Source organism: Anser brachyrhynchus (assembly GCF_964034855.1).
Source record: "Anser brachyrhynchus genome assembly, chromosome: 17".
Lineage (NCBI taxonomy): Eukaryota > Metazoa > Chordata > Aves > Anseriformes > Anatidae > Anser > Anser brachyrhynchus.
In genome coordinates, this window is record NC_137710.1 from 11,750,592 (window position 1) to 11,766,198 (window position 15,607).

Genomic DNA, 15,607 nt, shown 5'->3' on the forward strand with positions numbered 1-15,607 from the left:
TTTTCTTGAAAATGTTTTATTTGGTTCTAAAGAGGCTGAAAACAAAAGCAATTCCGTATTTCAGAATACCAAATACCATCCATAGCACAGAATGAAGAAAGTTTTCCAAGAAAATCATTGCACTAGACCCAGATCTACTGAGCGACTCCGAATATTGCAACAAGGCTAATTAACAGAGAAGAGGATGGCAAACCACCCTCCACTGTGGTTCCACTGAATGCTGGCTGCTGCGGCTTTTGTCCCCCCTCCTTTGTTCCACGTGCTCTTTCCCCCAGGGGGACTGGGGCTGCTTGTCATTGGCACAGGCACTCAGGCACCAGCCCTGAACAGGAACAGACCCAGCAGGTCGGCTCCTGGGATGGGTTCTCCAGGCAGGCCCGAGGCACGCGAGCAAGCAGTTTCACATTAGTGTTACATTTATTTGGGGATTAAACAGGCTGTAAATACCACATACGGGCAACCTGGCATTACTATAATCACTGAGAAAATAGAATAAAATTTGCAGCAATTATCACAGCCCTGGCTTTAGAAGTACCAGGGATTTTACACCTGTGCTCAGTGCTGCTGACAAGGAGGCCCAGCGCCAGCCCTGGGCACAGGAGGTGCAATGCTGCTGCATCCAGCATGTTACAGCCACTCACAGCAGGACTTTGGCCGCTGGGATGCAAGCACCTTACAGTCACCTTTGAGTCGGCTGACAGCGGCTGTTACTGAAGAACTAATCCCTAAATGGAATATCCTGATTTCATTACAGCTACCTAACCCAGCTTGAGGAATTTATCAGACAGCAAGGGAAAGTGGTTGCAAAAGCAGATTACTGCAAGACACATTTATGATTTACAGAAAAACCCAGCCAGTAAAAGCAACTGAAATTGCTTCAATTACAGAAATTCCACAGGGGAAAAGTTATATTTCAGTTCTCATGAAGAGAAAAACTACAGAGCTATTCACAGTAGAAAGAGAGCACCCCAATCTACTGTAAAATAAAAATGAATGCGCAGGTGATTGTGTCAATGATTTTGCCTAGAAAAGACGCTACAAAATAATCATCACTCCTCACCCTTATTTCAGCAATACAAGTGTGAAACCTGCTACTGAAATAATTGTGACTTTGATGCACATAAGTTATGAAAGCAGTCATGGGCTTGCTTTTGCTGATGTTGAGCTCAGATAAGATTCCACAAGAATCCTGAACTCTCTAGACTTTAGGCTGGCTTGTTTATTTCTTATAGTCTGGCGCTCTGAAGGTCCTTAATCTGTTGCTGCCCTCACATTTCTCAGCCTTATTGAATCAGTGTGTTTTTTAACTGAACTGACAATGGGCACTGACACCTTTGCCATCAGTCTCGTTGCCATGGAGCTGCCGTCTCCAAGAACATCCAAGGTGGGACTGGGAAAATAAGGCAAATATAGGAGAACCTGGAAGTCTCAGAAACAATATGAATTTAGAGTTCATTTGCTACAGCACAGAGCAGGAATACATTTGGTAAGAGAAGCATATTTTTTTTCTGAGACTGCACTGGCCCAGAATACTTGGTCACAAAGTACTACGATGTTCATATTGGCTTGTACAGCAAAGTAGTCACGTATTTCTTCTTGTAACGATGCGTAGCACTAAGCACCATCACTCCATCCTACAGGAGATTGAAAACAAGTGAGCATATTATATAGTTATCTAAAACCTGCTAGTGTGAAGTATGTGTCCTGGCCTCTCACCTTGATAGAAAGTGCGTAGAGGTGGTTCAGCATGACATGGTTGGGTTCAGGGAGTAAAGCAGGATCGCACTGGAAAAAAGAGAAAGTGAGACAGTGTGAAAATAACAGAACTCACAGCTTACTTGTCAGAGCTGATGGGTGATAAACACCATCTGCAACTAGCCACATGCTCAAATGCGTCGTACTGCTTCTTGCACACAGTCCATCAAAAAAAGCAGACAAAGTTTCAGAATGATACAAGATCCCTCCAGGGTGAAACCCTCTGCATCCTCACTGCCATCATGAAACAGATCTCAATTACTTCTTATGTGCTCCTGACATTTAAGTAGTGTTGCAGTAGGAAGATTACGGTTTGGGGGCATAAAACAGCAATCCAGTTCTCTTAAGTAGAAAGGTAAGTTGCTTCAGATGGATCCACCTGCTCTTAATATAATATGAAACTTACAAACATGGCAACCACTGTAAGGCTTTTCCTTCAGTCTTCCAGATTTTTCCCCATCCATTCACACCCTTAAGGCCCTTATTCAGAAAAACAGACTGATGTACTTACAGAAATGCCTGTGTCCTTATTCAGGATGACCTGCAGCAGGTGTGGAGGAAGAATGGGTGGAGATTTAAAGCGTTCCTCTGCCTTACAAACATAGGGCTCCTGGTGGTAAGGTCCTGGAGGTGAACTCGACAACTCTGCCAGAGAGATGTTAAATATTTACTCTTAAAATAGCCTGTAAGAATATCTGTGCATTACAGGTATGAAGTGGATTCGCACATCCAGGAACACGTGACCAAAATAAATCAATGGCATGTAAATACATGAGCTGCAGCAGTTGATGCAATAAAACAGGATTGGTCACTGCCCAAGATGTGATTTAAGATGGCCAAAAACTGTCTGCTTTGAGACTAGCTGTGCAGATTTGGGCGGCTGAGTTCTAAGCGCCTACTGCACTCCAGACCTTCACTGTCATCTCTGCCTGTCACTTCTGCATCAAACACTTAATATTAAGCATTGAGCCACAATGTTACCTGCAAGGGAAGTACCACACACAAAGGAACGCACATGTAAAAGGTAAGTGTTACTGCAGTGCAGGGACAGCTTAATAGAAAGTGCTTTTCAGAATTTAAAGCAAAATAATGAAAGGTTTTTACAACACGTGGGTGGTGCAGGGGTACGGTAGGGCTTCAAGTACTAGAATCTCCTCCCGGATTCTTGTACTGCCCAACTCTCACAAATTACACTTTCTCCAGAAAGGCTTTGTCCAGGGCAAAGTGGCATACAGCAAAAACAAGCCAAAGGCATCTTCTGCCTCAGGCCTAAAGGACAGATCTTCTGAACACTGAATAGAGTCACAGTCTCCGTCCCTACAAAGGTCTACAAAGGACAGCTGGCAAGGTTGATTTCAGAGATGATTAAGCTCAATCTTACCTCTCTTCTGTTATACTAGAACCTGAAACATCAGACTAAAATAACTTTTTCATAGTATTCTGATCTAAGATATAGATCACTTATACTAAACTGATAGGATATGAGCCTATATCCTATCAGCCCATAGTAGCATTACTAAGATGTACCTAATTTCTGCCTCTTGACACACAACTTGTAACCTCCTCAGCCCATCTCCTTAGCAGAGCAAGATGTTACTAGGAACAATATAGGCTGTCAACATTGGTTTGATGTTGTAAGGTACAGACTGATGCACTACCGAGCATGCTAAAAACAGTCATTTCACATTTCACAGGCAAACTGCTATTAAGCACACATGACTTCCTCCTCAATCAGATCTACTATGAGCTCTATTGCTCTGTCAGAGGTGTCTTCTTTTGTGCATTCCACATTCTTTCTTTGTGTCCAGAGGGCCTGACAAAAGGGGAGGTTAATCTATACTGGAGCTTTAACTCCAGACATAAAGGAAGACAGAAGTTTTAACAGCTCTAAGTGTGATATAAAATTACTATTTTATACTGCTCATACCAGACATGTCTGAACATTTCTGGGAGTCCACCATCAAAGCATCGAATACTTCAAAGTCAGTTTTCTTCACCTGGATGATGTTGTTGACAGTGCCTAGCTGGCTGGTTACTACTGGCTGGGAAGAAACAGGATGAAAAAGTCAGAATAAAAAAGCTTGCAGGACTATTAGAATTCTCAAAACTATGCAATCAGCATTAACAAGAAAGAAGTATTTTGCTTTTAAAATAGGCTGGTACCAGATAAGGTAGGAGTTCACTAGTGCTCAGTGTTAGGTTAAGGGCCAGGTGCAGGATTTAGAACCAGACAGAGACTCATGTCAGTTGAACCTGCTAGGTCAACATGACTTGAGAAATTCTTTGGCTATAGACAAGGCAAGGATTAGGTTTGGGCTAAAGCTAACAGTGAGGACAGAAGGAGCTAGGCTTTACTTTTAGCTTCTGCGGGCCTTTCAGAGCCAGGCTGGTATCTGGTAAGGTTGGTATTGCAGGTGTACTGCTAAAGCTAGGACTAGAGTCCAGCGCAGAGGTTTCTAAGAACTAATTTTACTGTAAAGTAAATTCTGCAAGATTTGCCAAAGCAGCAAGAAGACTGCAACCAGAAGTTGTGCATTAGTTCTGAAGCAGGTAGGGACTGCTGGGTGGGACAGTGTTAACACTTGTTTTATGGTGGAGGAAGAGGAAATGGCCTGGTAAGTTTTGGCACAACTGGCACAATTACTGGACAATGGAAAGTTCTAGACCAGCAAGATCAACTTCCTGGCACAGACAGCAAGTGTAGCACAGAGGGATTTAGGCTGTCAGCAGTGCTATAGTGCTTTAAAAGATGATTTGAGACCAGACAAGGACAGCTCAAAATCTCTTAAAAATGAAGACCCAAGAGACCTTGTCACCCATTTGTTACAAAATCTCCTGTCTTTTGAGGCTGTCAATCTGACGCCACCACCTAGGCCAGCAGGGATCAGAACTATCTCAGCAGCTTAAACAATCCGTTTCTGTTAATAAATGCCTCCTCTCTGAAAAGACCAGCTACTGGTGCAGAAACCCCTCAGTTTCTCCTCTTCAGAGGCCTCAATGATTAAATATAGCAAACTGAAGAAAGCATTACCTCTGAAGGATCGTGTGTCCACTGCCCATCGACAAAGAACTTGTATTGGTGCTCTCCCTCTGGCAGGTCCAGGATCGCTACAAAGTTGTTGTGACTGGAATTTAAAACAAACAATCTCTCCTAAAATGCTCTGAAAAGTGCATCAATATATAAACTATGACAAACACTGTAACACAGAATACAAATCTCCTTAATATGTGAAAACTTAAAAAGGCAACACCACGTTTAAGAGACTCTCTGATAAAATCTAAGGTAAATACTCAAACTAGAGTTAACGTTAATAATAATTTCTTCTGTGACAACACATTCAAAATTAACATCCACAGTCCTGAAATCCAGGAATTATTAGCACTGGGCTTTTTTAAAGTCATTCTCACACCTTTGTGTTACTCGTTAGTATACAAGACTTCATTTTATCTGCAAGTCTCCTGTTAAGGTAACAAGATCGGCTTACTTATATTGCCTTGTCTTTCTGTATTTGTCATCACAAATTGCATTTCAGAAATGAAATGAATGAACAGCAACTGGAAGATGAAAGCAGCAACTCAGTACTTCTGAGGTATTTTGGGTTAGAATAGCTGCTGCGTAGCAATTTTCATACTGTCGTGCTATGAACTTCCTGATTCTTCAGGATTCTTTATAGGCATCTCAAAGAAGCTGAGAAACAGTTGATGCTATGTGAGCAATTCAAACAAGCCATGCAGTGCCAGTATTTCTCTTCTGTTCAAGTAAGCAGCACAATGAACTCTTCTACTTCAGCATATTTGATTCTGTAACACATATTTTATTCAGCCTTTAAAGAGGTTCAGATATCTCCTTCCCTACAGTATGTAACCTGACAAGAGACGAACCTGCTTTTTTCAGATTTTGTAAAGAACCGTTTTTGGCCTTCTTCCAGATTGATTTCACCATTTCCCATCTCCTAGGCTTTCTACTTAGAGAATGACTGCAATACTGCTACAGTACCCTTTTTTTCCATCCAATACCATTTATTTCATCAGGCTACCATGCTCCTCCCTCAAGTTTCCTAAGAGATTAAGACACTTCTGCAACAATTACAATGCAAGCAGATACCCACTGAGATGAGAAACTCCAGAAAATGGCAGGAGAGCAAACTGTCACGAAGCTGGACAAAAACCAATCATATGACAAGAAAGTATATGTGCCATGAGAGACACTATGCTTAAAAGAAGCCTCGTTTTACATACCCCAAGTCCATCCCAGACAGCAGACTCTGCGCAGCAAGAACTGTTTTGGGTCATTCAAACATAGCAAATGGAGAACAAACCTCTCCTTAAAATTGACACACAACCCAACTGTCATTCCCAGCCATCCAAAAGTTAAAAAATGAAGAGAAACTCAGATTCTTGCCAAGAGCTTCAGGAGAGAAGCAGCAAAGTGGTAAGCACTATACTGATCCATATCCAAGTGCTATACCAGTCTATCAGCTGACTATCTTTCTCACTTCTCCAAGCATTCCCAGTCCACAGGGAATATCATTGATCAAAGAAGCTTATTACCTCCTTGTCAAAGGAATTTTACTCCAGTTGTTGAAGGACCCAGATAAATAAACTTCTTTCCCTCCTCCAGTCCAGCGAAAGACTGTTGGTCGAGCTTGAGTAGGGGTTTTATCGCTCACTTCCAGATCTTGTTGCCAAGCTAGGAATTCCTCTTTCTCCAGTGGAGCCTACAAGCACAACATTTTAATCAATATGAATTCCTTCTTGGCAGCCTTCGACAGCTGATATTTCACTATACATATTTTTGCACTTAGGCATGATTCTCTAAGGTATAAGTCTATATGTAGTTTTTGTCAGAAGAACATTAGAAAGTGGGCATTTCTAGATACTGTTCATTTGCAAGGATTTTGCAAAGCTGTTAAAGCTTTCCAAATTTACAGAAAGAGTGGAAGGCAAAATAACCCCCCTCCCTGAAGCCTAACTTAGGTTAAAAAGAGAGATGAAAGAAAGATAGTTAAGAAGAAATACACTTAAGTATTTAGATTGCACAAATGTGGTAGGCACAAAATTTGTAGCTGGATCCAGAAAGGTTACAAGTTGTTTACAGGATATGGCTTTGTACAACAGTAAAAATCTAACAGTGTAATTTATTGTTAGATATTCTCATGAAACACGTTGCACAGCAAAAAGTTTCTACCAGTCACCTAATAATGAGCAAAAAAGCAGTTAACAGAACTTTTAATATGGAAAATAATAGATTAAACATTGTGGGTGACTGCAAGAGCATTAAGGATTGGAAGGAATATGGGTCACTGTAGTTAGCTGGGCAAAAGCTGAGACAGTTATTTTTTTTTTTACAATTAATACTTGCTGAAAAACAAGACATTACACATTTTATCTGTTTGAATATCAATGGTATATCTTTCCTTAGTGTGGGAAACAAGGGAAGCAGTCAATTTTGTGTGTAAATTCAGTTACAGAATAACTGTAGGTTGCTAACAACCGTGTGGCATTACAGCTGGACAGGGTGCCCAAGCCAGTAATGTCAGAAGGCAAGAACCAGCCATACCTTCATTTCCTCTGAATGGAACAAGTCTGCGTCTTCAGGACTATCCATTAAGATTTTTGGTCTATCACCCTCTTTCGTACTGATGGCTCCTCCTGAGTTGTCACCTCGGGATGCTTTATGCCCATGACGCTCCAGTCCAGCTCGCTCGCTGCTTGTGTTCCCCATTTTTAAGGGCCTAAAACAGCAGAAAAAGCCCGATTGGCATATGTACTTTTGAAGCCAGAACACCATTAGGCAGGAAAGCAGGATCATCAGTAGTCCTGGGTTCTGAGCTGAAGTGTAAGAACCTCCATTAATCCAATGTACTAGCATCTCAGAACACTGACAGTAAATGACGACTTTTAACTACCCTTGAACTGTGTTACAATTCAATATCCTAATATCCCTGCAAGACTTGGCCACTCTAAAAGCTCAGCAGGCAGGTATCTGTCACTGCAGCACTCATATTCTGCCTTCGCAAGCTGAGTGCTTGTTCTGTCTTTTGAAACACCCATACATACAATGCTCTACTACATCAGTCAAAACATCAGCAGAACTTAACTGTCAGAGCGCTTCAAAAGCAGCCTGTTAAAAATGTGACTTCAGTAGAAAATAACAAGTTAGCTCTGGTGGCGACCTGCTGAAGGATCATTACAGCAGCTGACTGGGGCTCGGAAAGCACAGCTGGCATGGCCCCACTGATGAGGCTGCCTCCAGTCTCCACTCTTGTCTGGGGCAACCAGGGCCCGCAGCACGGGCAGCACGACAAACCCTCCAGCTCCACAGCCCAAACCCTCCTGCTCCAGAGCCCGAACTCTCCAGCTCCGGAGCCCAAACCCTCCGGCTCTGGAGCCTGTGCAGCCCCCCAGCAGGGAGAGGGGTGACAGTGGGTGCTCTCTGCCTCCTGCATGCACATAGCCCATCCTACTGAGAGGTTACAGATGGCTGCAGGGCAGTAACTTGGAGATGTCCCAGGGGGCCATGTGGAACCATGCAAACAGGGCCTTGTGCACGATGCATGTACGTACAGAGGCCACTGCCCCCGTAGCCTCCCATTTCGGAGGGTGCCTGACTTTTACCTGCAGAGATCTCAGCTCAGTCGCACCCTGAAACCAGTCTCGGCGTGCCGGACCTGGAGAAGCAAACAAAACAGCAAAGAATTCATCTGGAGCGGTAAAAAAAAACACGGGGGAGCGTGACCACGGCAACGGCCCCGTGCGGCAGGGCGCACGCCGCTGCTCCTTCAACGGCGCCGGGGGGGGGGCTGCCCCTGCCCGGGACCCCCCCACGCCCCCTGAGACAAGCGGCAGGGTCCCCCCGGCCCCCACAGAAGCCCCCTGCACCCACCGCCCTCCCGGTCCCGGTCCCGGCCCCGCCGCCCTCGCTTCCGCTTCCGCGTCCCCGCTGCCGCCCCGCGGAGCTGCCGGGCCCTGCAGGCCCCTGCCCCGGGCTGCCAGCGCCAGCTCCTGGCTCCTCGCCGGCCTCTTGGGGCTATTTCCCCCCCCCCCCAGTCTCCACCACGGGGTTTTAGAGAGCCGGGGGCAGCGAGCCCCTGGGCCCTAGGGGAAAGGCGCTGCTGCTCCTGGTGAATCCGGAGCGAGAGCCGGCTGTGTGAACGCAACTGAGGGAGCATAAACCAATAGCACCCGGCTCTGCTTCCCACAGAGAAGGTCCTGAACTAATAAATGTTCCCCAAATTAAATTATACATGTGTATTTCTCTAATGTACTTCTCTAAGCATTTCCAATTGCACTATCTCCTTTACCCTTGGCTCTCCATCTGCTGCCGCTGTCTTTCTTCTACTTTTTTGACAGGCACGAAGCTGTGAGGGCTGTGAGTTCCCAGGTTCTTGTCACAAGGGAATTGCTTTTGTTGGTGGTGCTGTTTGTTTTTTTTTGGTTTTTGGTTTGTTTTTCCTTACCCAGTCGATGCAACCTGCAAACAGACAGAAGGTTTGCTACCAAATCAGAGCGTATCTTCGTGGCATGCTGTTGTGTGGTGGGAAGAATTCTGCCGGGACAGACGGATTCACCGTGTGCTGCCCTGAGTGCTGGCTCCTGCAGCATGTTTTGAGGACCAGCTGCTGCTAATTTGTCATTCATGGGTGGAATACCCCGGCACGGGACAGCCTGTCAGAGGGGCTGAGAGGGGAATGTGTGTGGGCAGCTCTTGCCCAGCTCCTGCAGAACGGTTACACTGCTATAAAATGCAGCTGCTGTTATTTTGATATTTAACACAGCTTAGCACTCTTAAATTCATCATCTACAAACCTGATTGTTTTGTTTCCCCAGTTCTTTTTCGGCCAGCACTAACACACATGCCTCTGCCTGTGCTGGTTATGTCTGCAGAGCTGGCTGCGGTGCAGGCTGGAGATACAACACACGCTGCTTTGTCCTGCCCTCACTTGCCAGTGGGACCATCGCGATGACCCACACAATATCCAGCCATACTCGTTGCACACAGAGGTACATTCCCGTTAGGGCCCATTCTCTGCTTTGCAATGGCTTTTGTTATGTGTAATGAGCACAGACCAGTAATGAACTCTGGATAGGGACTGCTAATAGCTCATGAGGCTGTCATTAAGTGGTTTATGGTAGGCCCAAGCATCACTCAATTTAAAGTTTTGGTATTAAAATGTCGTGGTTCCTCCCTACACAGTGAGGCACCACCTCACGGGGTGCTACATGCCAAACCTTTGGGAGTTACTGTGGACAGGACAGAGGCAATGGGCACAGGCTTCTCAGCCTCTTGATAACTGGGCTTCAATGTTGCTGCCTTCTCCTCCCTCTTACCCCATGACTGCTTTCTCCAACTGATTGTCCTCCCTCACTGCCACAGCTGGGACAGGTGGGAGCAGCACAGTCCTGGAGGAATCAGCCTGTAACTTTTTGTTGTGCCTGGTCCCCATGACTTATGAGGGCTGTCTGTCTTTATACCACGAACAATGAGTCTTACATGGGTGGCTGCCCAGTAAATCATCACCCCACCTCCTCATGTGCATGTCTGTATGTATGGTCCTCATAAGCACTGGAGTATTGTTTTCACCTGTCAGCTTGAGTGGGAGCCCAATTCCCTTACAGCTGTTCATAAAGGAGATGTGGGAAGCGAGAGATTAGCTGAAGACATGCCACGATGGCCTGGCAAAGATCATCTGCCCACTGATTTTCTGGAACATGGGAGTTTTGCTCCTCCCCTTAATAGCAACTGTGATTTTTTGCCTCCTTCCATGCTCTGCAACCTGAAGGGCATAAAAACTCCCCTTCTTCCACTTCATCCAGGACATGTCTGTCTCCACATCCCAAAGGAAAACTAGGAAACACCTTTTCTACTCGTGCCCCTTTACATACCTGTCTTAACTTTCCTCTTGTTACTGCCAGATGGGGAACGGGTTCACATTCTTCCATCAAGACTTCTGTATTTCCTACATCACAAATGAGGTTTCTGGTTAACTTCCCTAGTGAGAATGTCAGAGGTGTCACTTGCTACTGAAATCATTTACTATGACAACTGTTGACAACTAACAAACTTTGGTCTTCTAAACTGACATATTTTCGAGACGAAGGACTTTCACTGAGAAGAATCAGACAAAAAAACCTTTCTTGCCTCTAACACTAACTGTGAGCATAACTTTCAAGAAGACTCTTAATCACTTTTGCCTTTAGCTATTAGCTTTCCATCAGGCAAATGGAGATGACGCTAGGCTGAATGACTACTGCAAAATCTTATAGTTAAATACAAATAAAGAACTGAAAATTATTTTGTTCTGGCAAATTCAGGACCCAGCTTGTGTTAACTACCCACATTTCCAGGAAACGAGTACTCATCTTAAGTAAACATTAAATTTAGACATCACACAAAACAAATACAAAATTACTTTGGTATTATTGATCACAATGACAATTTGAATACCCTAAGATTTATGGTTGTCTGCTCAGGAAAAGAGTGGTATTATAGAAATTGCACGGTGAATCACAACGAGAGTTTAAATTGCAAATGACAGCTTCAAGGTAATAAAAAAAAATCAGGGGAAAATGTAACTTAATAATTTTAAATAAGAAATTCACTTGGGAAAAAAAAAAAAAGAGCTCAGCTCACTTTCAGATTTTCCATGACCCCATAAAACAATGAATGCTTTCTGAGGTGTCATGACTGTCCTATACCACTGCGTATGGCAATGTGCGGTTCTAACAGGAGATGCTTATAAAACACCTGCAGGATATTAGGAGTTAGGTGGTCTCCGTGTTATTTATCATATCACTAGCCACACAGAATGGTCAGCTCCTTCTTTCCTTACTCACATCGACCTTCTTTAATAAATATGAACTAGGCCTGGCCTATTAAAACTCACACAGAGCATCCTATACAGAAATTAATTTTAAGGGATTTTAGTTGTTGGCTCATAAAATTATGAGACTCAGCAGACTTTGTCAAAGTTCTAACAGTCATGACAGAGCACTTTCCGTGCAGCACTGGCTGAGGAGTCAAGTGAAGTGTCACCTTTACCACTGAGTCACTCTACCCTCTGAAGCTGTAACTTATCATCTGTCTTCATCAGATAACTCATTTTTGAAGAAACTAAGGGCCAAAAAAGAATGGAAATGATGTCAGGAGAGAACTGTATTATGGGTACATTTATCTTTGATTAAATGGGGTGGAGACAATAGCCTTGTAGACTTGTAGGCACAAAAAGTCAAAGCTGAACTCCAGTGCTAGCCCTGGGGAAGGGATAGAACTCACCAGCATGTGCTCTAGGTCAAAATCCCAGTTTCCCTGTTTGGGTTATCTCCTGGAGTTAGTTAAAATCAAAAGGCAAGTAAGCCCCCATCACACACTGGTTGAGATATAAGTGCATGAGGCTGCTACGGCTGACCGCTACCCCTCAAACTGCTGTGCATCCTTTAATTTCAGTGAAGTGTCCCCTTCTCTTACCCCAGAGTGTGCGTTGAAAAAAGTGCAATGGCCAAAAGTCTCCAACTGTGCAGTTTAAAGTCCTGATGAATCTGTTGGTATCTGGCAAAGTTCTTTTTCCTTGACATGACACAAGCTTATTTAGCCAAAGAGACATAGCAGCAAGCTAAGTGGAAGCTCACTCAGCTTTGCAGCTTGATATGACAAAAACAGAAGAGCTATCCTCAGTCATGAGCTGGTAGATCAAATTCAGACATGACACAGACTGCATTAAAAAGGATATATGAGCAAGTGCTTCTCTTAGCTTTTGTGCCATAGGGACAAGTGAGTTAGTTGGTAGCAGCAGCAGAACTTACCCTGGAGCTCAAGACAGGAAAAATTAAACTGCAGAAACTTCCCCATTAAAATTCTTATTATAATCTTCCTTCTTACCCTGGGCTCCCAAGTTTGTTCTTACACCTTTATAGTGGCTGAGTGATCCGTCTCCTACCGCCCTCCTCCATTTAGGTCACTTCTGAATTTAGCCCATTTCGCCAGGTTGCCAGGGAGTGATGCAGAGGAAGTCGGGCGGCCTCCTTAAAGGCTCACTCACATTTCAGGAGCGCATGCCGTTGCTGTGCGTGCAGAACATGCCGTTGTGCTTGGGAAACGGAAAATCATGAGCGCACATAAAAAATCACTCGTAGACAGACCACTGCATCCCATCTCAACTCCTCTACTCCAACACAGCAATGCACACCTTCAGAGACCTACTAGTTACAAATGAGGTAGGAGATGGGAGGATAGTAACAGAAAGCCAACTTTCAAATAGTGTTTCAGCCTGAAGGTACTGCCTATGAAAGACTCAGGGCTCAGTCTCAGAAGAGCTGTAGGTTAGGCAGACACCACACAGACTGTCCTGCACTGCCCTTCCCCATGTGACTTTGCCTGGAGGTATCTTCTCCAAAGGCAGTGCAGGCCCCACGTCTATTCAGCTTCCTCTTAGTTACCCCATCATCAGGAGTGAAGGTTTGATGATATGGATCCTTCCCTCCATGAAACAACGTTCTATAAAGGCCCCTGAATAGCTGTCAGGTTACCAGGATGTGGTACCACGTTGGCCCCAAATCAGCCCAGTGACTTTTTTTTGTATTTAAATCTCACTTACTTTGTGGAACCCAGTACTTCAAATGTATCCTCTTGTTTATATATGCATACACAGTGCACACAAAATACAAAATAACTTGGAAAATGACACAGTCTTTTCCCTACTGATGCAAATCAGGAATAAAATCCATCTTAAATAACTGACAGACAAAGACAGTGTCCAGACAGGGAAACGAGCCTACAGAGAGATGTGCACACGCTGTCCCAGCAGAGGTATCTGGGCTGATTTTGAGAGTGACAGACACTGTGGTAGCAGTCAGATACAACCTGTCTCCAGGCTGAGAGGCAGAACACGGTTCATACTGTGAGCACATATCCGTAGATATGGGTACAGAGGCAACAGCTTCTGGACACCTGAGGCACAGTGTTCATGAATTGTAGCTACAACCACATAAATTGAGGAGCCAGTGCTGATCTTCAAGTCACAAGATGTGGACTCCTGGGTGTGCTTGCAGGGAGGCACCCTAAGAGTTTCATATTCTCCTCTTGATGTGATTTTTTTTTTTTTTTTTTGCTGTGCAATCTGATGAAACATACACCACATGCTGGCTGGCTGGCTGGCCCCCTTCATACAGCAGCAAAGAAACTCCTCTTATATTTAGAAGCCCTGTTCTAGGGTTACATATCAAGATACATACACACTGCTGTTTTGCAGAATGCAGCTGCCCTGTAAGAAGCGAAAGATGCTAATCTGATCCAGAAGCTGAGGCCAGCAATTTCAAGTTTCCATCTGTCTCTGCCTGTAATACACGCAGGAAAGAAAAGAGAGCTGGACTTCAGACATTAGTCGTGCCTTCAGCATGCAGGAAGACTGCAGAAAAAAATGGAAGCCTGGAGCAGATTTGTGAAAGGAAGACTGTTCTTTTCCCCAGGGCACAGACATTGAGTTGAAATACATTTTACTGTTTTTTCCCCCTCTATTTCATGAATTAGCATAATTCAGAGCATATATGAGACCTTTTTTTTTTTTCTTCTTCTTCATCAACCTTGGCAGGTGCAACGTATAATGGTAATGGGTCAAATCCAAACCTAGAGGGATGGTGATGAAGGAAAAGTAATTTCCAGTGCCTATCACAGATACTGAATTTTTTTTGTACGGCCCTCAAAATGTAAAGCAGGCACTAATTCCTCAGCTGGACAACTGCATTTTGCCCTCCATAACTACTGCTGTCACCCAGGGGTCTTGCTGATTTAGGCAGTAAAATGTCATTTGCTCTTCTTCTTTCTTTATCGAAACATTGGATACCTCACTTTGGGTCTATCACAGAATGATTTGGTTGTACAAGGACCACATTTGTTTCCAGCACAAGTGAGGTGAAGCTGGAGAAGGACCTGTGTTCGACTGCATTTCTCAAACACGGTTGAAAATGTATAGAAGCATAAATAAATGAAGAGAACTGACACCAATACATTAGTAAAGCAAAAATAAGATTTCCTATGGCATAGACACACTAAAGGACATTAGAGGAATCACTACATTTTCCCCTATCTGTCACATTAAGTGGTTTAATATAAAGCTTTTATTTTTATACCAATCAATAGCACTGTAAGGTAGCAACATTTCCCTTCAGAAGTACTGAAGATACAATGACTCAATTCTCACTTCTATTAAGAGTGAGACTTCAAAGATATTTATGAGCACCAAGATGCAAGTTAGATTTCTGGTATGGTTTTCAAAAGCATCTGAACAAGGCAGCTGTCTAACTCCTATTGATCTAAATTCTTGTTAGGAACTTTGAAAAAATACTTCAAGTCACATATCCCTACCCTCTAATGCTCAAATAACTTTGAAATTCTTTCTCCCCATCACCCCTCTAGTGTTGGTTTAGTTTACAGTGCAGGAATTTAATGTTTAAGGCTGAAACTTTTTATGCACGCTTTGATTTTTAGTACGCTGATGTACAAAAGTTTTACTACAGCAATGCAGGGGTGTTTGCTTTGATGCCAGCAATGCAAGGTAGTGGGCCTCTGACCTCTGTTACCTGTTGCATGACCTCCTTTAGTGAACTCATTTGACCAAGGCCCTAAAGAAACCCCTGAATGTCCACTTTGAAAAGGCCTCAAGACTCTTTCTGTGGATGGTATTTTGAAAATGAAGCATGGAGCCTGTACTGCTGATATTTTGAGTGCTACCTTATCTCTAAAACTTCTGCATGTATTAGCTGCAGTACAGGCTGGTTAAACAGTATCACGTAGGTCAGAAGTCCTGTTTTTGTCGTCACTGATTTCATTCTGAAATTGCCCAATAGGTTTGAGACA

General features: G+C 43.8%; 1 protein-coding gene across 2 annotated transcripts; it reads right to left on the bottom strand.

The window, feature by feature from the left end:
- Positions 1–12,703, bottom strand: PRKAB1 (protein kinase AMP-activated non-catalytic subunit beta 1). 2 transcript variants are annotated; one of them, XM_080559165.1, is made up of 11 exons: positions 12,635–12,703; positions 10,642–10,715; positions 9,060–9,229; positions 8,374–8,426; positions 7,316–7,490; positions 6,307–6,473; positions 4,787–4,880; positions 3,683–3,797; positions 2,267–2,400; positions 1,717–1,785; positions 1–1,634 (listed from the first exon to the last, which is right to left on the bottom strand). In XM_080559165.1, the coding sequence occupies exons 5-11, from the start codon at positions 7,478–7,480 to the stop codon at positions 1,557–1,559; spliced, it is 822 nt and encodes a 273-aa protein (XP_080415291.1). In that variant the 5' UTR covers positions 7,481–7,490; positions 8,374–8,426; positions 9,060–9,229; positions 10,642–10,715; positions 12,635–12,703; the 3' UTR covers positions 1–1,556. The 2 variants fall into 2 exon arrangements, with proteins under 2 accessions (XP_080415291.1, XP_080415290.1); XM_080559164.1 differs by lacking the exons at positions 9,060–9,229; positions 10,642–10,715; positions 12,635–12,703 and adding an exon at positions 8,642–8,788.
- Between the last annotated feature and the right edge of the window lie 2,904 nt (positions 12,704–15,607).

Bases quoted from the DNA above. Each gene is read 5' to 3' on its own strand.
- PRKAB1 (XM_080559165.1), bottom strand. From the start codon at position 7,480: ATGGGGAACACAAGCAGCGAGCGAGCTGGACTGGAGCGTCATGGGCAT. The intron at 4,881-6,306 runs GTAATAAGCTTC...TTTAAATTCCAG, and splicing joins AAAATTCCTTTGACAAGGAG to TCACAACAACTTTGTAGCGA. The intron at 2,401-3,682 runs GTATGAGCAGTA...TCTCTCTGGCAG, and splicing joins GAAATGTTCAGACATGTCTG to AGTTGTCGAGTTCACCTCCA.